This window comes from Pituophis catenifer, unplaced genomic scaffold (assembly GCF_029215685.1).
Source record: "Pituophis catenifer annectens isolate HBS135680 unplaced genomic scaffold, rPitCat1.0.hap2 SCAF_14, whole genome shotgun sequence".
Taxonomy (NCBI): domain Eukaryota; kingdom Metazoa; phylum Chordata; class Lepidosauria; order Squamata; family Colubridae; genus Pituophis; species Pituophis catenifer.
Window position 1 is genome coordinate 9,229,995 of NW_027256894.1, and position 25,316 is coordinate 9,255,310.

The 25,316-nt window shown below is 43.6% G+C and overlaps 1 protein-coding gene across 2 annotated transcripts in view; it reads left to right on the top strand.

Annotated features, from left to right (window-relative positions):
- CHD2 (chromodomain helicase DNA binding protein 2) overlaps nucleotides 1-25,316 on the top strand; it is a 70,873-nt gene that overhangs the window by 25,487 nt on the left and 20,070 nt on the right. For both annotated transcript variants that reach the window (XM_070953546.1, XM_070953547.1), the window contains exons 6-21: nucleotides 2,528-2,656; nucleotides 4,300-4,446; nucleotides 5,114-5,247; nucleotides 7,707-7,932; nucleotides 9,260-9,360; nucleotides 10,986-11,030; nucleotides 11,239-11,414; nucleotides 13,312-13,436; nucleotides 14,295-14,511; nucleotides 15,631-15,720; nucleotides 16,116-16,306; nucleotides 18,133-18,321; nucleotides 19,563-19,725; nucleotides 20,771-20,923; nucleotides 23,275-23,346; nucleotides 25,117-25,266. In XM_070953546.1, coding sequence (XP_070809647.1) covers nucleotides 2,528-2,656; nucleotides 4,300-4,446; nucleotides 5,114-5,247; nucleotides 7,707-7,932; nucleotides 9,260-9,360; nucleotides 10,986-11,030; nucleotides 11,239-11,414; nucleotides 13,312-13,436; nucleotides 14,295-14,511; nucleotides 15,631-15,720; nucleotides 16,116-16,306; nucleotides 18,133-18,321; nucleotides 19,563-19,725; nucleotides 20,771-20,923; nucleotides 23,275-23,346; nucleotides 25,117-25,266 — 2,308 coding nt within the window. The remainder of the gene's footprint in view (nucleotides 1-2,527; nucleotides 2,657-4,299; nucleotides 4,447-5,113; nucleotides 5,248-7,706; nucleotides 7,933-9,259; nucleotides 9,361-10,985; nucleotides 11,031-11,238; nucleotides 11,415-13,311; nucleotides 13,437-14,294; nucleotides 14,512-15,630; nucleotides 15,721-16,115; nucleotides 16,307-18,132; nucleotides 18,322-19,562; nucleotides 19,726-20,770; nucleotides 20,924-23,274; nucleotides 23,347-25,116; nucleotides 25,267-25,316) is intronic.

Consider the following 25,316-nt stretch of genomic DNA (forward strand, 5'->3'; position numbering starts at 1 on the left):
GAAGGCAAATATGCGGGTCCTAGGCTAATGTTGCAGGATCTAATTTGGCATGGTCACCAAGATCAGAGATTTAGTCTTTTGGATTCGGGCTGGAGCTCATCCTCAGAGTGTGCACACATTTCTGGAAAGAGAGAGAAAGAGAGGATGGGCTCCAGCGGAAGTCCAAGAGCTCAGAAGACCAAACCTCTGGTCCCAGTGACCAATCCAGATTGAATCCTGCAATGTGAAATCAGTTTCTGAAAACTGCATCAGGCTTGTAATCAGATTTGTACCCACATACCCAACAAGTGATAATTCCTGGACAATGAGGTTTAATCTAGGAAGCCACGATGGGTCAGGTCTGGTTGGTAATTGGTTGAGGAGAAATCAGCAAGAAATCTCAGGATTGTAGGCAGCAACGAACAATTTCTGTAATGTTTCCAGCAGTCAAATTTGAGGAACATACAATTTTTTAAAATCTTTCCTTCAGTCATGAATGCAGTATCTCATCTTCAAATTCATTCAGCTGTTCATTTTTTTAAATAGAACCTATGAGTGTGTGATATATATATATATATATATATATATATATATATATATATATATATATATATGTGTGTGTGTGTGTGTGTGTGTGTGTGTGTGTGTGTGTGTGTGTAAAGGTAATCCTCAATGAACAACCACAATTGACCCAAAATTTCTGTTACTAAGTGTGACAGTTGTTAAATGAATTTTGCCCCATTTTTCAACCTTTCTTGCCACATTTGTTAAGTGAGTCACTGCAGCCATTCAGTTAGTCACACGGTTGTTAAGTGAATCTGGCTTCCCCATTGACTTTGCTCGTCAGAAGGTCACAAAATGGGATCACATGACACACACACACACACACCCGCCCCGGGAACAATGTAATTGTCATAAGTTGCTGAGCATCTGAATTTTGACCCCATGGCCATGAGGATGCCATACCCGGTTGTGTGAAAAATCGTCATCATTTTTTGTTCAGTGCCATTGTAACTTTGAATGGTCCTTAAATGAACTGTTGCAAGTCAAGGACTAGCTGTATAGTCTGCCCTTCCTCTTCCAGGAGGTGGCAACACTTAGCTGGACTTGACTGGCCTTGTATCCTTGGAAGGGATGGATGGATAGATAGATAGATAGATAGATAGATAGATAGATAGATAGAATTCTTTATTGGCCAAGTGTGATTGGACACCCAAGGAATTTGTCTTTGGTGCATACGCTCTCAGTGTACATAAAAAGAGAAGATTCGTTCGTCAAGAATCATAAGGTACAACACTTAGTGATAGTCATAGAGTACAAATAAGCAATCAAATCATACTAGGAAACAATCAATATAAATTGAAAGGAAACCAGCAACAAGGTTATAGCTATGCAGTCATACAAAGCCCCATACATTTGGTTTGGATATTAAAACTAAGGCAAAGGGAGCTATTTCTGTAATACTGCCTAGAAAACTACTTGGAGGACTCTGTGAAGTCTTCAGCTGAGTTTGATTTGAAGAAATCTTGTCCTTCTCCCAATACGCGTTTGTACAATTTACCCTATTCCATGTACACCCAGAGAAACCTGCATAAAACACATCACACTTGCACGAACGCATATATACTGATGTTTGTCCTCTTCTCTTCTGGCACACTAGATCCTTGCTAGATTGGTAGAAGAAAGGGACATGATCCTTCCTTTTCTGAAACTGTTTCATGGAGAGGGAAGAGTGGATATCGGCCCAGCCACCTGCATTTCCTTCCCTAGGAAGAAAGCAAAACATCTTCCATCTGCTAAAGGCTACTTCCCCATCAGTGGGCTGCTTTATAGACCAATGTTTCTCAACCTTAGTAGCTTCAAGACATGTGGATGGCGGCTTCCAGAATACCCCCAGCCAGCCTGTGAAGTCCACACATCCTCAAGGTGCCGAGGTTGAGAAGTTCCTTGGTTGATTGTATGTGGCTTATGGACTCTCCTCCCCTAATAGCCTCAATCTTCGCTGGAAACTAAAATGCTATCCTAGTTATGAGACCTCATGTGTCTTAGTACTTAAAAAGAACATTCCATTACAAGGAGTATTAAATGGGGGGGGCCTTTTGAGTACCTCGGATTGTGAGTATTTAGTCGAATGGTGTGCTTTTAATTGAGCTGTTAATTGAACATATGTCATTGTTAATAACACAGCTAAACACATCTGTTTAGATGTTTAAATTCTAATTAAAGATCTAAAAACACATCTGTTTTTAGCTCTTTAAAGCAGCCTTGTCCTTTCCTGAAATCGCAGGTTGCCGCAAAGGGCAGCTGCGTCATCTCGAGGAAAGATGCCGCTACTTTAAAGAGGCTGCCCATTCTTTATGGATGTATTTCTGCACAGCCCTAGTTAATAACTTAATTGTCTTGAACATTAGATGAATAGTCTGTCTATCTAGGCCTTCTTACGTATTTGGGGGGAGGGGGTGTTAAATTAGTTGGCATGTAAAAGCCACCACGATAATGGATCACAATGACGATCATTAACGCTTATACTCCTTATCAACTTTTGTAGACACAGAGGTAAATGGAAGAGGGAGGGATCTGGGGATGATGATGAAGATGATATGGAAGATCAAGGCTCCAGTGGAGAAAGTGAACAAGAAGTGAAGAAAGTGAGGTCCAGAAGACTTAGTTCAAGAAGGTGAGAAAATTGATACTGCCTTCCTTGCATTCTCCTTTGTTCTTCCACCCTTTCGTTGTGAGTTGGTATTCTGAGTGCAATGATGGAAGCTTTGCCTAGTGGGAAGACAGAAGAATGGCAAAAATTTCTAGGATAGAACAAAAGAGTTAAGGAAGATGACCTTGATTGAAATATACAAGAACCATTGCCCAGGCAAAAAAGGTGGAAACATATTTCTTTTAAAGTTACAAAACAGTGAGATAGCATTTGGAAGTAGCTGAGGTAGAGACCTCCTCAATTCACTGGAGTATAAAAAGGAGGAGATGATCCAGCACCCTCAGACTTGCAAGATTCTCCTAACTGAGCCAGTCTCAATAACTGGCTCAGCAGTTGAAGATGCTGTGATTATCAACTGGAAAGCTGACAGGCCAGGTTTGAGACCCCACCCCTGCGCAATTAGGGCGAGCTCCCTTTGCTTGCCCAGCTGCTGCTAACCTAGCAGTTCGAAAGCAAGCAAATGCAAGTAGATTAATAGGTACCACTTTGGTGGGAAGGTAACAGCGTTCTGTGGGCCTTTGGCGTATAGCCATGCTGGCCACATGATGATGGAAATGTCTTTGGACAACGCTTGGCTCCCTCGGCTAAGAAATGGAGATGAGGACAGCCCCCTAGAGTTGGACATGACTGAACAGAGGAAACCTAATAATAATTAAAAAATAATTTTTTAAATTTAAATTTTAAACACAAATTTTAATCTGTTTAATTATGGGGTATTTTAAAATTCAGCCAAATTATTTAATCCATTTTTAATCTATTTTAAATTTTGTATCTCTGTGTTTTATCTTCTGGCTGTTCACCGCCCTGAGTCCTTCGGGAGAAGGGCGGTATAGAAATTTAATAAAATAAATAAATAAAATAAATAACCTTCCTATAGTGTTGATTTTCTGGTCTGGTGTTAAAGAATGCTCAACTGTTATTACAACCACTGAGCCGTGGTGGCGCAGTGGTTAGAATGCAGTATTGTAGGCTAATTCTGCCGACTGCCAGCAGTTCGATCCTGACTGGCTCAAGCCTTCCATCCTTCCGAAGTTGGTTAAACCCAGATTTTGGGGGGCAATATGCTGACTCCGTAAACTGCTTAGAGAGGGCTGTAAAGCACTGTGAAATGGTATATAAGTCTTAAGTGCTATTGCTATTGCTCCTTCTGCTTTTCCTCCTGCATTTTTTAAATAAAGTTTTATTAATTTTCTACTATTACATTTAATTAGTGCTTAATAAACATTATGTTATGTAGGTTGTTTTGTTTGCTTAACAATACAAATTATGTTCCTAATCTTTACCCCTTTTTTTCAGCCATTGATAAAATAAATTCCATGTTTGATAGTATTCTGTATGTTCTTTCTGTTTAATCTTCAATGTAAGTCTGTCCATTTCTGCACAGTCCAATATCTTCTTAATTATCTCTTCATCTACTGCTTCTGCTTTTGCTTCTTCTGCGTCTTTTTCTGGTACTGATGCTTCTGCTTCTGTTTCTTCTGCTTTTTCTTCTCCTTCCTCTGTAAACTGCTTAGAGAGGGCTGTAAAGCACTGCGAAGCAGTCTATAAGTCTATTGCTATCGCTACTTCCACTATTACTACTGCTGTATCGGTCTGTTTCAATTCAGAGCAGCGAGCAAACCCATCCCAAAAAGGAGCAGCAAACCCCAGCGGTCGAAGAGGCGGAGAAAAACCGAATCATCAGAGGAAGATGATGAGGAGGAGGATGAGACCCCCAAAAGACAAACTAAGCGCCGAGCAGCCAAAAATGTCAGGTAATGGCAGAAAAACCTAGAGCGGGATTCACACGTGCTCAGCCAACATGGGGTGATTTGTTTGTCTGAACCCAGCCATCATAAGTCGTACGAACTAACCTGGTTATGCCTTAAATTAATATGTTACCAAGCCATCATTGAGCAAACCATAGCTTTCCTTGGTATGTGATCCCAGATTATGCAGTGTCCTGGAGCTGGTTGGAGAATTCTGAGAATTGAAGTCCATTCATCTTTAAGTTGCCATGGTTGAGAAATACTGATCTAATCCAATCCTCTACAAGGGGCAGGAAAGCCAATTAAAGCATCCATGAGAAGTTGTTGTTCACTTTCAGATGAACTCACAACCTCCTTAGACTATTCCACTGTTGTGCCATCTAACCATCAAGAATTTTTCCTTTTGAGCATAGGCTGGTTTGGAGATGTTAAGCTCTCTTTCTAGCTTGTAAAAGCAATCTCGTTTCCCAGTCCTGGCCATTTCCAGATGGGTGGACTTCAAATCCCAGAACTCCAGTGTTAGAATAGCTATCGGTGACAAGTGTTAAAGTCCATCCACCTGGAAGTGGCCAAGGTTGTGTGTGGGGGGGGGGAACCCGTTCTTATTTACATGGCGAACCCATTCGGCAGAAGGAAAAACCTGAACTGTCCTTGTGCGTGGTCTTGTGCACAGTTACAAGGAAGACGATGACTTTGAGACCGATTCAGACGACTTGATTGAGATGACAGGCGAAGGGGCAGAAGAGCAGCAGAGTAACAGTGAAACCATTGAGAAAGTACTGGAGAAGAGAATAGGCAAGAAAGGAGGTGAGTGCAAGAAAATATTCCTTGGATTTAGATATTCCTAGCAGTGTTTCTTCCTAGTAGACGTAGGCACCCAGTTAAAAGCTCTAAGCCTTCTCTAAGTTGGATCCTTCCAGAGATAGCACCTTTGCTTCTAGAATGCCTGACTTTGCAAACACAGCTTAAAGACGGGTCCTTGGGGCTCTCTGAGCTTGGTTGTTTTCTTGCAGATATTCCTTTACTCAAACTAAGTAATAATCATCAGTGATCCTAATATTTCTTAGTTGGGGTAATATTTATTATTTATTTATTTATTAGTTCGATTTATATATGCCGCCCTTCTCCGGAGACTCAGGGCGGCTTACAATGCATTAAGCAATAGCCTTCATACTTCTGTATATACCTGCTTAGTAGGGCTTTTTGGGGGCCCCCTGAGCCGTGTTATATTTTACACAAAGTCAGCTTATTGCCCCCACAATCTGGGTCCTCATTTTACCTACCTCGGAAGGATGGAAGGCTGAGTCAACCTTGAGCCTGGTGAGATTTGAACTTGCAGTAATTGCAGGCAGCTGGCAGCTAAGTATTACTTTAACAGCAGCAGTTTAGTCCACTGCGCCACCAAGACTCTAAAATATAATAAAACATCTGCAAGAAAACCACCAAGCTCAGAGAGGACTAGGGACCTCACAGTCCTTCTCCTCCCCCTCCCCCTCCCCCTCTACAAATCCCCCTCCCTCCTACCACTGACAATGTTCCCTAGTTGGGTAATGAAACGTCTGCAAGAAAACCACCAAGCTCAGAGAGCACCAAGGGCCCCTCATTTCAACCCTTAACTAAAAATATTCTCTTTTATTGATACAGCATGCAAAATTCCCAGTTTGGGAGTTAGAGGCATATTATGTTTAGAGATTTCATCCTAGGGAGGACTGCTTTATCGTAGCAAACAAGACTTTGTAAAACTAGCTTTGTATTACAAAAGGGGGGATTCCCTTGAACAAGGCAAACTGATTTCTTTTGACTTTATAAAAACCTCTGAGTGCAGACCAAATCAAGGGTAGAGTAGGAGGGCTTTGCCAGTATAATGCCATTAGGTCTGTATATCTTACCCTGACACCCAACCAAGGGTGAAGTCAGGGCTGAAATCCAGCAGGTTCTGGAGAACTGGTAGCGGAAATTTTGAGTAGTTTGCAGAACTGGCAAATGCTACCTCTGGCTAGCCCCAGAGTGGGGTGGGAATGGAGATTTTGCAATATCATTCCCCTGGAGTGGGGTGGGAATGGAGATTTTGCAGTATCCTTCCTCTGCCATGCCCACCAAGCCACGCCCACTAAGCCACGCCCATGCCCACCAAGCCATGCCCATAGAACTGGTAGTAAAAAAAAAATCTGGATTTCACCACTGGGTGAAATGCTACCGGTTCGGACCGGTTCTCCCGAACCGGTAGTAAAAAATGCTACCGATTCGGGCAAACCGGTATTTCCGACAATCAGCTGTGACGCGCGATTTATATTAGCTAGAATTGTCGGGTTTCCTGCTTTCTAGCTAATCTAAATCATGTGGCACAGTGGATCCCCCCCCCCCCGCTGTTCTACTTACCTTTGCAGACTCGGAAGTGTTCAAAATGTTCCTTTTTTAGCACTGTGCAAGTGCGCCTCAGGTGCACGAAGTGCGTGTGCGTGCGCAAAGTGCACGCTTGGTAGCAGACTCACAGAACAGAGCAGACTTCAGAGGATTTCACCACTGCACCCAACTGATCATTCAAGCCATCTCTGAACAGGACCTTTAAGAGGTTGAAAGCACCCGGCTTTTTTAGTTTTGGGATAGGCATGTTTGGGAAAACTCCCAGAGCCATGGAGAAGCACAACAAACACAACATGGAGAGCAAGAGCAAAAGCAATAGCACTTAGATTTATATACCGCTTCACAGTGCTTTACAGCCTTCTCTAAGCGGTTTATCGAGTCAGCCTATTGCCCCCAACATCTGGCTTCTCATTTTACCGACCATGGAAGGATGGCAGGCTGAGTCAATCTTGAGCTGGGATGGATAGGGAAGGGAAGGAAAGGAAAGGAAGGAAGGAAGGACTTAAGACTTACATTGCTTCATAGTGCTTTACAGCCCTTTCTAAGATGTTTACAGAGTCAACATATTGCCCCCCACAATCTGGGTCCTCATTTTACCGACCATGGAAGGATTGAAGGCTGAGTCAACCTTCAGCCGGTGAGAATCGAACTGCTGGCAGCTGGCAGTCAGCAGAAGCAGCCTGCAGTACCACATTCTAACCACTGCACCACCACGACACTCATAGTCAAAAGTAGAACATTTTCAAGAAGTGAGAAGTGCTGGCCCACTTTTTCGTAGGGGAAATGAAATGGAATTGCTTAGAAATGAGTACATCTAAACCGATTGGAGCCCTCCGTAGGAAGAAAGGGCCCAAGACCATTTTGCAAAGTTTGACCTACTTTCCCCTCTGTTCCTTCGGCAGCCATCGGGGCCTCCACCACTGTCTACGCAACAGAAGCCAACGGTGATCCCTGTGCCGATTTTGACCCCGAAAAGGAGGAAGGGGAAGTGCAGTACTTGGTTAAATGGAAAGGTTGGTCGTACATCCACAGCACGTGGGAAAGTGAGGACTCCTTGCAGCAGCAGAAAGTGAAAGGCATCAAGAAGCTGGAGAACTTCAAGAAGAAGGAAGAAGAGATCAACAGTTGGTAGGCTTTTCTTTCTTCTGGCCTGCTAAGAACGTGGATTAAAATTGTGGGCTTCCTATATGGAAAACGGGAGTTCCCAGATCAATCTGTGTTTCCCAAGCTTTTTTTTTTTTTTTTTTTTTTGTGGCTCAAGAAGCATTTTGAACACATCTGATTACTGGTAGTCCTCAACATACGACCACAATTGAGTCCAAATTGTATATTAGCGCCCAAAATTGTGGAAACCTTTTGGGGAAAGTGTATTTTTGATGTTTGATGGCTAATAATACCACTTTTTTTTTTTTTTTTTGGAGTTTCAAAATCATCCTATTCCACTGCTGGAATGGCCTGGGAATAGCCCAGACCTTAACCCAATTGGAAATCTATGGAGCCGACTAAAGAAACTTGTTAGTCAGAAGCAACCCAGCAATAAAACCCAGTTAATAGAAGCCATCATTCAATCTTGGTTTCACATGATAACAGCTGCAGAACTCAAAGACTTAGTTCACTCCATGGGAAGATGTTGTAAGGTCATCATTCATGCTAAAAGTTACCCAACTCAGTATTAACTGACATGGTGATAATTTTTGTATATCTTATTTTTTCTACGTGTTTCACTTTAATTCTTTATACTGTAACGGCTATTCTAATAGCAAATCCTTCATAAAAGTTATTGCATTACATCCTTGATTAAATTATCTTTCCATTGATATATAATTTTATGGTACTACTCCCCCCCCCCAAAAAAAGTGGTGTTATTAGCTAGTTTTAGAAAATACACCTTTCCCAAAAGGTTTCCACAATTTTGGCCACTACTGTATGTTACTAAGCGAGATCTTTGTTAAGTGACTTTCGCCCCCTTTTTTGACCTTTCTTGCCACAGATGTTAAGTGAAGCATGGCAATAGTTAAGTTAGCTACATGTTTGTTAAGTGAATGGTTGATCACATGATCCGAGGACACTGGGACCATCATAAATGTGAATCAGTAGCCAACTGTTTGAATTTTGATCACGTGCCTAACCATGGGGATGCTGTAACAGTTGTAAGTGTGAAAAATGGCCGTAAGTCACTCTTTTTTTTAGTGATGTTGTAACTTTGGTCACTAAAGGAAGAGTTGTAAGTCAAGGACGACCGAGTTTCTCCAAAAAGACAACCCTCCTTGAAAAGAAGCCCTCTCGTGTTTTTGAGCACATGCGATCAAATTAATCAAATTTTCATTTTCATGAGATTTGGGGTGCGCCCATCCCCACTTCTAAAAGTTTGGTGCAATAGTAAGATCAGAATAGTCGTAACACGCCTGTTGAAAAAAAACAAACCCTGATTTGTTCTTTTTATTTTTGTATCCAGGTTGGCAAAGGTCACCCCGGAAGACGTAGAGTATTTCAACTGCCAACAGGAACTGGCGGCTGAGTTGAACAAACAGTACCAGATTGTGGAAAGAGTAATTGGTGAGTTTGGGGTCAAAAAAGTATCAGGCCATTGGGGTTGAAGCATAAATGCATCCCATGTGTTTCTGGTTAAATCCTTCTGTCAACCGTCCCAACCTGGTCAATTGGGAAAGAAAGACTCCTGGCCCCTGATTAAGCCAAAAGTATACTGTACTAAAGCCAAAGTGGTTACGGAAGAGGCAAAGCTGGATCTGAGATTTTCGCGCGCAAAATATATAGTTAACTTTCCCTTGATCATGGCCAGCCCCCTGATTGTCAGTCACTGTCCAATTAGACCATTGTCCAATTAGACCAGACATAGGTGTGCATGCGCAACAGAGACCCAAAGACCAGCTGGCTGGCGGGAGGTGGGGCATCCCAACACCGGCAGCACGGCAAGTGGTAAGATCTTTTTCTTTTGTGAGCTTCTGTTTCATCGTTTGCAGGGAAACAGAAGCTCACGAAAGAAACGCTATGGAGATCTGCCCTGGGGCGACAGCACGAGTGCCAGCAGAGAGGGCTCTGCGTGCCACCTCTGGCACGCATGCCATAGGTTCGCCATCCCGGAATTAAACGTTAACAAATTGTTTGGGAAAGGGAGCCTGTCTGCATTCTTTTAGTGTAACCTTAAGATGGCTGCCGCTTCCCACAGGATGGCTTGCTTTCAATTCCTCCTGGTTCCCTTCGGGCGTCACTATCCCCACTGCCCCCTCCCCCCATTATTAAAGTCAGGCTGTCAGCTTGCGATGGGTAGCTTAGAATGACAGCCATGACCCCTTCATGTATATTTTGAGATGATGTGCCTTGTATGGCTGAAAACCGAGGGCATTTAAGCAGTGGTGAAATGTAAAATTTGTCACTACCGGTTCTGTGGGCGTGGCTTGGTGGGAGGGTGGTAATGTAACTGAGTGGGCGTGGCCAACTTTTTTTTTTTTTTTTTACTTTTAAAAGCATTTTTTCTACAACTGGCCAAAGAGATTGTGGGAAAAAATGCTTTTAAAAGCCTCTGACGATCAAGCAACTCAGCTGGGATCTTCAGAGGCTTTTTTTTTTTTTTAACTTTTAAAAGAACTTTTTCGGCTGAAGAGGTTGTAGAAAAAATGCTTTTAAAAATAAAAAAGAAAAGCCTCTGATGATTGCGTGGTTCAACTGGGCATGGGATGGGTGGGGCTCGCAGGGATTTTTGCTACCAGTTCTCAGAACCATCCGCCGCCATCGCTACTGAATCAATTTGAGTTTTGTTTTGAGAAGGTTTAGGGTAATTCACATTCTTTCTCGGAGTACACGACCTTGGGTACTTGCACCAACTGGTTCCAAGCTCTCCTGCTCTTCACCAAGCTGTTATTCCCCACTCCCAATTTCCCATCACATACACATGCAGGTTATTGCCCATTTGTTCCCCCTCCTATGTCCCCCTCCTTTTTCCTAGCCTTTGATGGCACCAAGCTGAAGATGGCAGACCTGACCCACTCAATCTCCCCTCATAGGTTTATTTTTGTGGGGAAAGTAGGATGGAAGAAGAAGAAGCGTTAGATATGTTTGTCACCTTGAGTTGTTATATAAAAAAATAAGAAAAGCAGCAGGTCAATTAAATAATTAATTTAATCATTGCATTTATGGATGCTGTTTTCTCGTTTCATGCGCAGCGGTGAAAACAAACAAATCGCCAAATCCTGGAACTGAATTTCTAGGTAAGGCGAATCACTCATTTTACTGATTTACATGCTTTGTTTAATGATATGGCTCGGTAGACATGTCTGATTGCAATACTCAGTCAAGTATTTTACTCAAATATTCCTGGGTAGGATATTTCCGTCATGCCCATTAAGGATATGGCTGGGCTCTTATCATGTATTTCTTCATCCCTTCCCTTTCTGTCCCCTACCCCAAAATTTACAGTTCACAATCGCAAGTCCTCCTCTAATGAGCCAGAATACCTTTGCAAGTGGATGGGACTTCCCTACGCAGAATGTAGCTGGGAAGACGAAGCTCTGATCAGCAAAAAATTCCAGTCCTGTATCGATAGCTTCAACAGTAGGAACAACTCCAAAGCCATGCCTACTCGGGACTGCAAGGTTAGTCTAACAGAAAAACAAAGTTGGAAGGGACCTTGGAGGTCTTCTAGTCCAACCCCTTGCTCAGGCAGGAAACCCTATACGGACAAATGGTGTCCAATCTCTTCTTAAAAACCTCCAGCATTGGAGCATTCACAACTTCTGGAGGCAAGCCGCTCCATTGCTCAATTATTTTAATTGTCAGGATATTTCTACTTACTTCTAAGTTGGTTCTCTCCCTGATTATTTTCCATCCATTGCTTCTTGTCCTGTTTTCAGGTGGTTTAGAGAATAGGTTGACTCCCTCTTCTTTATGGCAACCCCTTAGATTGCTCTTCCCATGTTGGCCTCCATTCAAATTGAATTGAATTGTTTATTTGGCCAAGTGTGATTAGACACACGAGAAATTTGTCTCTGGTGCAGAAGCACTCGGTGTACATGCAAAGCAACAGAATCATCATCATCATCATCATCATGATACCATAATGATAAATGGAAAGAGTAAGACGATATTAAGAAGGATAAATAATAGCCATACTACATGGATAAATATACATTGACCTTAGACCACACACTGAGAATTACCGTATTTTTCAGAGTATAAGACGCACCTTTTCCCCCCAAAAAAGAAGGTGAAAATCTGGGTGCGTCTTATACTCCAAATGTAGCCCTGCCCAGCCTCTCAAACAAAGGTTTCATAGGCTGAAAAAAGCCTCAGAAATGAAGCTTCAGAAAAAAAGCCTCTGAAAGTTTCAGAGGCTTTCAGAGGCAGGAAAAAAAAGTTTTTTCTGAAGCTCTGTTTCAGAAATTTCAGGGACAGAAAAAAAAGCATAAGATGCACCTTAGTTTTTGGGGAGGAAAATAAGATAAAAGCTGATTGGTGGGTGGATCGGCTTCCTGGAATACCCCCAATCAGCTGTTCCCAGAGGTGAATTTTAGCAACAGGTTCCTTGGTTGTGAGCTCTGTGCCTTGCTTTTTTTTTGCTTTTTTTTCTGCCTCTGAAACTTCTGAAACTCTGTTTCGGAAAAAACTTTTTTTTCTGCCTCTGAAAGCCTCCAAAGCAGAGCTTCAGAAAAAAAGCCTTTCAGAGGCTTTTTTTCTAAAGTTCTTTTTCGGTGGCTTTTTTTCTGAAGCTTCCTTTCAGAGGCTTTTTTTTCTGAAGCTCTGTTTCAGAGGCTTTTTTTCTGAAGCTTCCTTTCAGAGGCTTTTTTTTCTGAAGCTCTGTTTCAGAGGCTTTTTTTCTAAAGCTTCCTTTCAGAGGCTTTTTTCAGCCTCTGAAACCCCCGTTTGAGAGGCTAGGCGGGGCTACATTCGGAGTATAAGACGCACCCAGATTTTCACCCTCTTTTTTGGGGGGAAAAAGATGCGTCTTATACTCTGAAAAATACGGTAATGACCATATAGAATTATGTCTTGGTCTCCTTAACAGAATACAACCAGATAATGTAAGGTTGCATGCAGTGCAGGTAGTCCTTGATTTACAACAGTTCGCTTAGTGACTGTTCGAAGTTACAACAGTACTGAAAAAAGTGACACAACCATTTTTCACACTTCTGACCATTGTAGCATCCCCATGGTCATGTGATCAAAATTCAGACGCTTGACAACTGCTTCATACTTAAGACTGTTGCAGTGTCCCCGGGTCATGTGATCCCTTTTTGCGACGTTCTGGAAGGCAAAATCAATAGGGAACCCGGATTCACGGTTTAACAACCGTGTTACTAACTGAACAGCTGCAGTGATTCACTTAACAAATGTGGCAAGAAAGGTCGTAGCATGGGGCAAAATTCACGTAACAAATGTCTCGCTTAGTGACATAAAATTTGGGCTCCATTGTGGTCATAAATCGAGGACCACCTGTAATTCCCCAGAGCAGCAGGTCTGAAGCTGGGAGAATGATGGATGTCTTCCTCTTAGGTGCTGAAGCAAAGACCTCGTTTTGTGGCCTTGAAGAACCAACCTTCCTACATTGGTGGGGAGAATCTGGAACTCCGGGACTATCAGCTGGAGGGCCTCAATTGGTTGGCTCACTCTTGGTGCAAGTAAGTGAGGGCAGGTGCTTCTTACCCCTCCTCCCAAAAACATATTCCAGAAAGAGGTTTTGGATGCTCTTCTCTTGATGACCTGAAGCAGTGTCTCTTACCGATGGGTGAAATGCTACAGGTTCAGGCCAGTTCGCTTGAACCGGTAGTAAAAAATGCTACTGGTTCGATGAACTGGTAGTAAAAAAAATTTTTTTTAAAAAAAAACTTCTGATGATCAGCTGAGCGATGCACGATCCTTGGAACTTTTTTTTTTAAACTTTTTTAGCATTTTTTACTATTGTTTCTCCGGAACCGTTAGTTAAAAATGCTTTAAAAAATTTAAAAAAAAAAAAAGTTCCGAGGATCACCCATCGCTCAGCTGATAGTCGGAACTTTTTTCTTTTTTTTAACTTTTTAGGCATTTTTTTACTACCAGTTCCGGCGAATAGGTAGTAAAAAAATGCTTTAAAAAAGTAAAAAAAAAAAAAGCTCTGATGATCGCGCGGCACAGCTGTGATCATCAAAGCCTCCTATTCACCCGAGCCGGTAGTAAAAAAATGTTTTAAAAAAGTTTTTTAAAAGGTTCCCACACGCGCCACAGCTGATCTCCCCCCCCCCACACACACTGTTCTACTTATTTTCTCAAGCCTCCTTTTGGTGTGCACTGTGCATACGCGTATACAACTCGCATTTGGTGTGCATTGCACATGCATGCACACATTTGGCGCATGACGCGAATGCACGGCGGTTCTAAATTTCACCACTGGTTCAGATTTCACCACTGTGCTACATATATGAACGTTTCACCTAAAATAACAAGAGTTGGAAGAGACGTGACTATGCTGGCTTGACCCCTTTGCTTGTCTGCTTCCTCAGGAGCAACAGTGTCATCCTGGCGGACGAGATGGGCTTGGGGAAGACCATCCAGACCATTTCTTTCCTCTGCTACCTCTTCTATCAGCACCAGCTCTATGGCCCCTTCCTGATCGTGGTGCCCTTGTCAACCCTAACCTCCTGGCAGAGAGAGTTTGAGATCTGGGCCCCAGAGGTCAACGTGGTTGTGTACATCGGAGATCAGTTGAGCAGGAACGCTGTGCGTAATCTAGCATCGAGGAAGGGGTTGAATGGGACTAGGACAACACGTTTCTCTTTTTCTACAGCTCTGTGGGGTGAGCTGCAGGGTGCATGACACAGACATGAAAGTGCCATTATTGGGAGACAGTGATAGAAAGAAAAACAAGGCAGGATCTGAAATTCTCACTCAAAACAGTTAGGTTAAAAGTTGTAGAAACCATTCCTCCTTTGTCCAGTCCGGAGACAAGACAATCCACAAGTGAAAAGTTGTTATGAGAACCACGAGCTGAGAAAGTGATAAGAAGCTGTTCTTGGGTGCCGTTTTCTCAGTTCCTCTGAACTGTGACAAAACAGATGGCCCCAGGCTATTCCTTCCCCCCTCCCATTCCCAGGAAGACATCAATGTAAAGGAAGGCTCAGAAATAGGAAAAAGTTGTAAACTGGCATGCAGGCCCTCCCCAGCTGAATGGCAGCATCCCGATAGGGATCTCTGGGGACCTGACATGCTGCCCCCCTAGGAGAAGGAAAACTTCACCTGGAAGAAAAATATAAACTATTTGTTAGGTTTATCTGGATATTGGGCATGGAAACACTTCAACAACCTAGGGGCCATCTTCTCATGTATTGGGTAGCTGGCATGCGGAATCATGCCCAAATTTGCCTGGATACTCAGATCCACTCTTTGTTTAACCCTGTTGAATCGACTTACAGATGACAGCTTTCCCAGGACAGGATAAGAGCCATTGTGGCATGGTGGTTAGGATGAAGTATTGAAGGCTAACTCTGCCGACTGCCAGGAATTCGATCCTGACCGGCTCAAGGTCGATTCAGCCTTCCATCCTTCCGAGATCGGTAAAAGGAGGACCCAGATTGTTGGGGGGCAGGACCCAGATTGTTGGATAAACCCCTTAGAGAGAGCTGTAAAGCACTGTGAAGCGGTATATAAATCTAAGCGCTATCGCTAAACAAAAATCAAATTTCATTTTGGTTTAGTGAATCAGGCTTTTGCATTTAAAAAAAAACAAAACTGTTGGATGATTAGGTGGTATAATTAGCTCTGCTGGCTGGGGAATTTTGGGTTGTGAAATCCACACATCTTCAAATTGCCAAACCAACCTATTCATTTATTTTACTTCAGATCCGTGAGTATGAGTGGATCCACTCTCAGACCAAACGGCTGAAGTTCAATGTCCTGATTACAACCTACGAGATCCTCCTGAAAGACAAGGTGAGTGATGGGCCAAGGCAGTTTCTACTTGGAGGAAGGAGGAACCCTGGCCACCTTCTTTCTTCTGTCTGCCCTAGCAGTTTAGCCCTTTTTTGGTCTTTCTTTCTTTCTTTCTTTCTTTCTTTCTTTCTTTCTTTCTTTCTTTCTTTCTTTCTTTCTTTCTTTCTTTCTTTCTTTCTTTCTTTCTGTCACAGGAATGTTTTGGCAGCATTAAGGTGCAAAAGACAGTGGTCACAATACCATGAATTCAAAGAACTAATATGAGTAACATCTGCATTGTATTTGCTCTTCAGGTGTTTGGGCAATTATCTTTTGCTTTCTAAGCTATCTTTCTAAGCTATCTATCTAAGCTACGTTATTGCTGTATTGTGACCCATCTGATTTTTCTTCTCTAGGCTGTCCTGGGAAGCATCAACTGGGCCTTCCTGGGTGTTGATGAAGCCCATCGCTTGAAGAATGATGATTCTTTGCTCTACAAGACACTGATTGACTTCAAATCCAATCACCGCCTGCTCATCACTGGGACACCCCTTCAGAATTCCCTGAAGGAACTGTGGTCCCTGCTGCAATTCATCATGCCAGAGAAGTAAGTTGAGTTGGGAAGTAGCTCTTTAGCTACAACATGGTGCAATTGCTAAAGCAAATGAGACTCAAAGCTTAAAGTGGCCTTTACAGTAACAGTAACAGAGTTGGAAGGGACCTTGGAGGTCATCTAGTCCAACCCCCTGCTCACCAGGAGACCTATACTAGGGATTCGAACCACCGAACTTTCTGATTGACTTTAGAGCAAGATAGATTTAGAAGCCCAAATTATTATACAGCAATTATCAATACAAGCCTAATACAAACTTATTAAAAAAAAATTCTGCATCTGATAGTTTATTCTGGCCAAAAAAAAAAAGACCCAGGAATCTGATAGCCCTTTTTTCAGTAATAAATTTTATTAGGTAACAGAAGCATTCACAGAAGCATTTTGCAGTGGATGAAAGCTTTTAATACAATGTGTAGGATTCCCTTGCAGAGTTTTATCAGTTTTATTGTCTCTTTTCTGAAAATACAATGTTCTTTTCTTGTTTTATTTTTTTATAAATATATAATTATAATTTTTTTATAATTTTCCTCTCTTTAATGTCAAAACACTGCCCAGAGTCTCTAAGGAGCTGGGCAGCCTCCTATGTTAAAATTAAATGATGGAATAAATGAGGCCCCAAAGCAAGGGTGAAATGCTCCCGGTTCGGACTGGATTGCCCGATCCGGTAGCAATGGCTACAAAAAAAAAAAGCCTCTGATGATCGCGCAGCTCAGCTGGGATCGTCCGAGGCTTTTCAAAGCATTTTTTCCTGCAACCTCTTGGCCGAAGAGGTGGTAAAAAAAGTGCTTTGAAAAGTCTCTGACAACTCCCAGCTGAGTTGCCTGATCGGCAGAGAGGCTTTTCAAAGCATTTTTTAAAAAGCTTCTCTGACAATCCCAGCTGAGTTGCCTGATCGCCAGAGGCTTTTCAAAGCATTACAAAAAATGCTTTGAAAAGTTAAAAAAAAAGTTGGCCACGCCCACCCAGTCACATTACCCACCCACACACACCAAGCCACGCCCACAGAACCGGTAGTAACACATTTTACATTTCACCCCTGCCCCAAAGGTGTTTTTTCAAAAGGCACGAAAGTCCAGTTGCCTCTTGGGAAAAAAAAAACACCTTTGGGACAACCATGACCTGGATGGCTGAGAATCTTGGTAGAAATAAATGAGGCTGCCTGTAGCTGATGTGACATGCTTGTGCCTACCTTGCCAGTAGAAAGGAAGAATGGACTAGATCCGTGATGGTGAACCTATGGCACATGTGCCAGAGGTGGCACACAGCGTCCTCTCTGTGGGCACATGAACCATCGCCCCAATTCAGCTCTGCGTGCGCGCCTCCTGCTGGCCAGCTGATCTTCGGGTCTCTGCCTTGCATGCGCGGGGGGGATGCACGTGCATATGCGGGGGGCGTGCGCATGCAGTGGGCATGCATGTATGCACGGGGCAGGGTGCATGCGTGGGGTGCGCACACATCACATTGTGGGGGTTCGGGCACACGCACACACATTCGCACATGCGCGCACATGCTTTGGGCACTCAGTCCAGAAAAGGTTAGCCATCACTGGACTAGATAATGTTTAGATAAGGTCCTTTTTGAACCTGCAAAATTGGCTTTGGAGGTGAGCCTGATTGGTTCTTATCCTCTCTCTCTCTCTTCCACTCTTTCTCTCTACCCTCTCTCTCTCTCTCTCTCTCTCTCTCCCTCCCTCCCTCCCTCCCTCCCTCTCTCCCTCCCTCCCTCCCTCCCTCCCTCTCTCTCTACCCTCCTTCCCTCTCTCCATCCTTCCCTCTCTCTCTCTCTCTTCCTCATCCCCTTGTCCTGTCTGTGGCTGTCAGGTTTGAATCCTGGGAAGACTTTGAAGACGACCATGGCAGAGGACGCGAGAACGGGTACCAGAGTCTGCATAAGGTCCTGGAGCCCTTTCTCCTGCGCAGGGTGAAGAAGGATGTGGAGAAATCCCTCCCAGCCAAAGTGGAGCAGATCCTGCGGGTGGAGATGTCTGCCCTCCAGAAGCAGTATTACAAGTTAGTAAGGGTTCTTCTGGTGGTGGGCTAGGAATACTCTGCACGGGCACCACAAGGTAAATTTGCTCTTGCCTTCTGGCAGCTCTTCTCATGTGTGCACTAGGAACAGGCTCCTCCTGTTCCTCTGCCTCTCTGCTGTCAGCCTCAGGAGGCTCTGGAGTCTGCACATCACTCCCCGATGGCCCTGGCCCCATCTCTGCCTCTGATGCAGAGCCCTCATCAGGGCCTTCCCCAGCCTCCAGGACTGGCCCATGTTCTTCCTCAGCCTCCTCACTGTCCGACTCCGCTACCAGCTCCACAGGCTGCTGGTGGACCACAACAACAGTTGCTCTTCCAGGCTTAAGAATCTAGGATGCTCGTCTCCAGAAATTGTGGGTGGCTCCATCCCTGGAGGTTTTTAAGAAGAGAGTGGACAGCCACTTTTCCAGAATGGTATAGGTAGTCCTTGACTTACGACCACAATGGGGCCCAAAATTTCTGTTGCTAAGCGAGGCAGGTGTGAAGTTAATTTTGTCCCGTTTTACGACCTTTATTGCCTCAGCTGTTAAGTGAATCACTGCAGTTGATAAAGTTAGTAACCCGATTGTTAAGTGAATCTGGTTTCTCCATTGACTTTGCTTGTCAGAAAGTCGCAAAAGGTGACCAGGTACACCCCAACCGTCATACATACATGCCAGTTGCCAAACATCCGACTTTTGATCACGTGACCACGGGGATACTGTAACGGTCATAAATACGAAAAACAGTCATAAGTGACTTTTTTCAGTACCATTGTAACTGCGATCGGTCACTAAATGAACTGTCGTAACTTGAGGACTGCCGTACTTGTATAAGGTCTCCTGTTCGAGCAGGAGGTTGGGTTAGAAGACCTCCAAGGTCCTTTCCAACTCTATTATTCAGTATTTATTTATTTATTTATTAGCCATATTTCTATGCCGCCCACTCTCCGAGGACTCCGGGCGGCTTACACCAAAGACAGTATACTAAATAGCATATTGCCCCCAACAATCTGGGTCCTCATTTTACCCACCTCGGAAGGATGGAAGGCTGAGTCAACCTTGAGCCGGTGAGATTTGATCCGCTGATCTGCTGAACTAGCAGTCAGCTGAAGTAGCTGCAGTACTGCACTCTAACCACTGCGCCACCTCGGCTCATCTAAGTATTGCGCATATAGCTTGACTTGCTTTCTTGAAGCCGCCAAAGGGGCTGAAAATGATGTTTGCTATCTGCTGACCCTTCAGATGGATTTTAACAAGGAATTACAAAGCCCTGTCCAAGGGAACACGTGGCAGCACCTCCGGTTTCCTGAACATCGTGATGGAGCTGAAGAAATGTTGCAATCACTGTTACCTGATCAAACCTCCAGAAGAGAATGAGAAGGAAAACAACCAGGAGAGGCTGCAGGTAGGTAGAGCTTGGAGAAAACTTCCAGTAACGTCAGCCCTTCCAGGTAAACCAGAAAAGGAAACCCAACTAGATGAGCTAACTCTACGTTATTGTACGGCTACATTTGCAGAACCTTGCAAGTCTGAATCTTGCAAACGTCCTGCTTTTACTTGGAGACCATTTTCTGGATCTTTTCTCGTGTATTGCTAAAGCCAGTGGTGAATTCAATTTTTTTTACTACCGGTTCTGTGGGCGTGGCTTGGTGGGTGTGGTGTGGTGTGGTGTAGCCTGGTGGGTGTGGCAGGGGAAGGATATTGCAACATCTCCATTCCCACCTCACTCCAGGGAAAGGATACTGCAAAATCCCCATTCCCTCCCCACTCCTGGGGGAAGGATATTGCAAAATCTCCATTCCCACCCCACTCTGGAGCCAGCCAGAGGTGGTATTTGCCGGTTCTCCAAACTACTCAAAATTTCCGCTACCGGTTCTCCAGAACCTGTCAGAACCTGCTGGATTTCACCCCTGGCTAAAGCCTGAATATCAATGAAGAAATTAAGGATTTAGTCAGAGATGGAACTCATAATATTGTTAGGCTGGTTGTGCAGCTAAGCATGACGTTCTGGAGAAGAATTGAGGAATAGATTAAGAAGCTCTGATGCTTAACGTTGTATAAGGCTCCCAAATATCTCAAAGGCTTCAGGTGGTCTCACAGGAACTTGAGATCTAGCCTGAAAGTCAACTTTCTCTTACCTGAACAGATCAGATATATTGAACTAGGACTTCCGTTCTCTCCAACCAACATAACCACCCATTTGGAGGGTGGTAGATTATGGAAGATGGTCTATAAAAAAATGTTACTGGAAGGAAACAGATCTATAACTTGCCCAAGCCAACCTACCGAGCTCATGAGCAAGTGAACTAGAACAAAGGGTGTCCTCCTTGTATTCATGTTCATTGTTGCTGCTCTTAATCCACTAAAACTATCATGATATTCAGTTGCTCAATCAACTTTGGTCCATCAGGTTTTGAACCACCACCTCACAGTCACTCTTGTCTTCTTAGTCTTTAATCAGGAGCAGTGGAAAACTCATCCTTCTGGACAAACTGCTCAGCAGGCTTCGCGCGAGGGGCAACCGAGTCCTCATTTTCTCCCAGATGGTGAGAATGTTGGATATCTTGGCGGAGTATCTGACCATCAAGCACTACCCTTTCCAGGTGAAGACCAGGAATTTGATGATAGATTTGATGATGGATAGACAGACAGACAGACAGACAGATAGATGATGGATAGACAGACATGGATGGATGGATGGATGGATGGATGGATGGATGGATGGATGGACGGATGGATGGAAGGGCAGACAGACAGACATGATGGATGGATGGACAGACGGACAGACAGACAGATATGATGGATGGAAGGGTGGGTGGTGGGTGGGTGGATGGACAGACAGACATGGATGGACGGATAGATAGATAGATAGATAGATAGATAGATAGATAGATAGATAGATAGATGATGGATGGACGGACATACATGGATGGATGGACAGACGGACGGATGGACGGAAGGGCAGACAGACAGACATGATGGATGGACGAACAGATATGATGGATGGATGGAAGGGTGGGTGGATGGGTGGATGGGTGGATGGATGGATGGACAGACAGACAGAAAGACAGACAGACATGGATGGATGGATGGACAGACAGACAGATATGATGGATGGAAGGGTGGGTGGGTGGGTGGGTGGATGGATGGATGGACAGAAAGACAGACAGTCAGACAGATAGATAGATGTGGTGGGGCAGCAGGAGGCTCTCAAGTGTATTTTGCCTTATGGTGGATGAGGGAGAAAGACCAACTTTAACGGGGATGTTTGCAGATAGCTGAACCATGCAGCCTTTCTGGAGGATCTTGGCTATAATAGGCAAGGGTTCTACTTTCTATTCTCCCTTGCCAGGTAATGGAAGATACCAGATGGGAAGGTTTTTATTTTCTGTCGAACGAGAAATGTTGTTTTAGTTATTTTTATTAGTTTTAGTTTTAGTGGTCCTTGCCCCAGCTCCTGCCAACCTTCAAAAGCATGCAAATGCAAGTAGATAAATAGGTACCACTTCAGTGGGAAGTAACAGCGCTCTGTGACATCATGCTGGCCACATGACTGCAGAAATGTCTTCGGACAGCGCTGGCTCAATGGCCTTGAAACGGAGATGAGCACCAGTCCCTATAGTCAGCAACAACTAGCGGGATAAAATCCGCTGGGACTCCTTTTTTTAAATTATTGCTTTTAATTAATAAGAAAAAAAAGAAGCAAAACACAAAAACACAAATAGTTTTTAGAAAAAGGAAGAAAACCCAAAACTAACAGCGAGATTGAACAAAGATCAAGATGATGCAACAGTGATAAAACAATAAATTGAAAGGAACTAACTTCAAAAAAAAGCTAATACAGGTAGTCCTCGACTTACAACAGTTGATTTACGTGACCAGAAGTTACATCACTCAAAAAAAGTGACTTATAACCATTTTTCACGCTTTCGACCTTTGTAGGATCCCCATGGTCATGTGATCAAATTTCAAATGCTTGGCAACTCACTGTCCCAGGATCATATGATCCCCTTTTGTGACCTGACAAGCAAAGTCAACAGGGAAATCAGATTCATTTAACAACCTTGTTCCTAATTTAAGAACTGTGGTGATTTGCTTAACAATTGTGGCAAGAAACTTCGTAAAATGGGGCAGAACCCCCCTTAACAAATGTAAACTCACTTTAATCAGAGAAATATTGGGCTCGGTTGTGACCATAAATCGACGACTACCTGTATTAACCTACATATCGTTCAGCCCTTTATGATAGGATGTAATCCATTTTAAGATATCATTTAATCCAGACTCTGGAGAAACACACTTTGCCATGCGGCTCACTTTTCCCTGATCTGTTTGTCTCTTTTTCCTTCTTCTTCATAAACCTGCTTAATAGATGGCTTGGTTGCAGGAACCTGGTCTTCTTTCCTCCTATTTTTTTTTTCTGAAAAAAAAATTATTTTTACTTCTTATACACCTATTGCAAATATATATTCTCTTATCCATAATTAATCATACATATACACATTTTTCCTAAAGAAAGCATAACAATAAAACATTTTAATTGCATTCGGGGTTACTCTTCTACCCTTTCTTTCCCCTCATTTTACAACAAACCTCCTTCTTTTTCTTTCCCTTCTCTTCCCTACCTCCTCTCCTCTCCTACTTCCTTCCTTCCTCCTCCTCTCCTTCCTCTTCCCTACTTCCCCTTCCATTCCCCCACTCCTCCTCTCTTTTCCCCCTTTCTAGCCTTCTCTCCTACTCTTTCTGCCTCCTGGCCACCATTCCCAGCAGCAGGATCAGCCCGAGTTATTTTTAATCGTGGTTATTTTTAGACTGTTGTCTTGCTCTAAGCTGAAGGAAACCATCGGGAGGAGAGTTGAGTTTCTGGAGGAGACCTGGGGGGGCCTCTGGGGTGGGTTGGAGGTGAGGTTTACCTTGGGAGACCTGCTGACCTCTTTGCCATTGTTTTCTGCAGCGCCTGGACGGTTCCATCAAAGGAGAAATCCGGAAGCAGGCTTTGGATCATTTCAACGCTGAAGGCTCAGAGGTATGGCTGGAGCTGGCTTGGGTAAACAGGTGGGGAGGAGGGGCAGGGGCTGCCTAGGAAGGAGGTAACAAGGGGTGCCTCCTTGGGGGGGACTGAAAGGAAGGTGTCAGTTGAGTTTCTTTTGACAAAGGCCTGGGGATCCCGAAGGGTCTGGAGGAGGCTGGCAGGACTGAAGGAAAAGTTTATTTTGTACTCATGAGTTGCTGAAGGACCAGCTGTAGGTCACAGGAGCTGACTCTCTGCTTCTTGCCGCAACGGAAACATGGTTTGCTTAGCCAGCGTATCTTGGCCATGTCTTGAGTTTTGTTGACAGTTCTGCTGGCTACCTTATTAGGCAGAGAGGGAACTTGGCGAGTGTTTATAAGCACTTTATAATGCCTTGGTAAGGCCACACTTGGAATATTGCATTCAGTTTTGGTCGCCACGATATAAAAAAGGATGTGGAGACTAGAAAGAGTGCAGAGAAGAGGAACAAAGATGATGAGGGGACTGGAGGCTCAAACATATGAAGAACGGTTGCGGGAACTGGGTATGTCTCGTTTAATGAAAAGGATTAGGAGAGACATGATAGCAAGGTTCCAATATCTCAGGGGCTACCACAAAGAAGAGCGAGTCAAGCTATTCTCCAAAGCACCTGAGGGCAGGACAAGAAGCAATGGGTGGAAACTAATCAAGGAGAGAAGCAACTTAGAACTAAGGAGAAATTTCCTGACAGTTAGAACAATTAGTAAGTGGAACAACTTGCCTCCAGAAGTTGTGAATGCTCCAACATTGGAAGTTTTTAAGAAGATGTTGGATAACCATTTGTCTGAAGTGGTGTAGGGTTTCCTGCCTGGGCAGGAGGTTCGACTAGAAGACCTCAGAGGTCCCTTCCAACTCTGTTATTCTATTCTATTCTATTCTATTCTATTCTATTCTATTCTATTCTATTCTATTCTATTCTATTCTATTCTATTCTATTCTATTCTATTCTATTCTATTCTATTATTATTCTATTATTATTCTGTTCTATTCTATATTCTATTCTATTCTATTCTATTCTATTCTATTATTATTCTGTTCTATTATTATTTTGTTCTATTCTATATTCTATTCTATTCTATTCTATTCTATTCTATTCTATTCTATTCTATTCTATTCTATTCTATTCTATTTATGAACCAGTTGCCAAGCATCCGAATGTAAATCACATGACGAAGGCAGTGGTGGGATTCAATTTTTTTTACTATCGGTTCTGTGGGCGTGGCTTGGTGGGCGTGGCAGGGGAGGGATACTGTAAAATCTCCATTCCCTCCCCACTCCAGTGGAAAGTTACTGCAAAATCCCCATTTCCTCCCGATCAACTGGGACTCGGGAGGCAGAGAATAGATGGGGATGGGGCCAGTCAGAGGTGGTATTTACCAGTTCGCCGAACTACTCAAAATTTCCATTACCAGTTCTCCAGAACTTGTCGGAATCTGCTGAATACCACCTCTGGACCAAGGGGATTGATGGAACGGTCATAAGGGTGAAAAATAGTCATAAGCCACTTTTTTCAGTGCTGTTGTAACTTTGAACAGTCACTAAACAAACGCATGTAAATTGAGGACTACCTGTAACTGGTGTAGAAGGCGTGTACATGTCTCCATTTGCTTGTGATGCCCTGCTGGCCTGTAACCATTATTCCCCCAATTCCTGCCACCTGACCGGGCCTTTGCTTACTCTCCTTCTGGACCTATTCAAACGCAAATCTACAGTAAATGTGTGTTTCCTTTCATCACATGTCCTTAGGACTTCTGCTTTCTACTCTCCACGCGTGCTGGCGGCCTGGGGATCAACTTGGCATCGGCTGACACGGTGGTGATCTTTGATTCGGACTGGAACCCCCAGAATGACTTACAGGCCCAGGCTCGGGCTCACCGGATTGGGCAAAAGAAACAAGTTAGTGAGAAACGTTCTCCTCCTTTAAGATCTTCTGTAGTTGTGGTGTG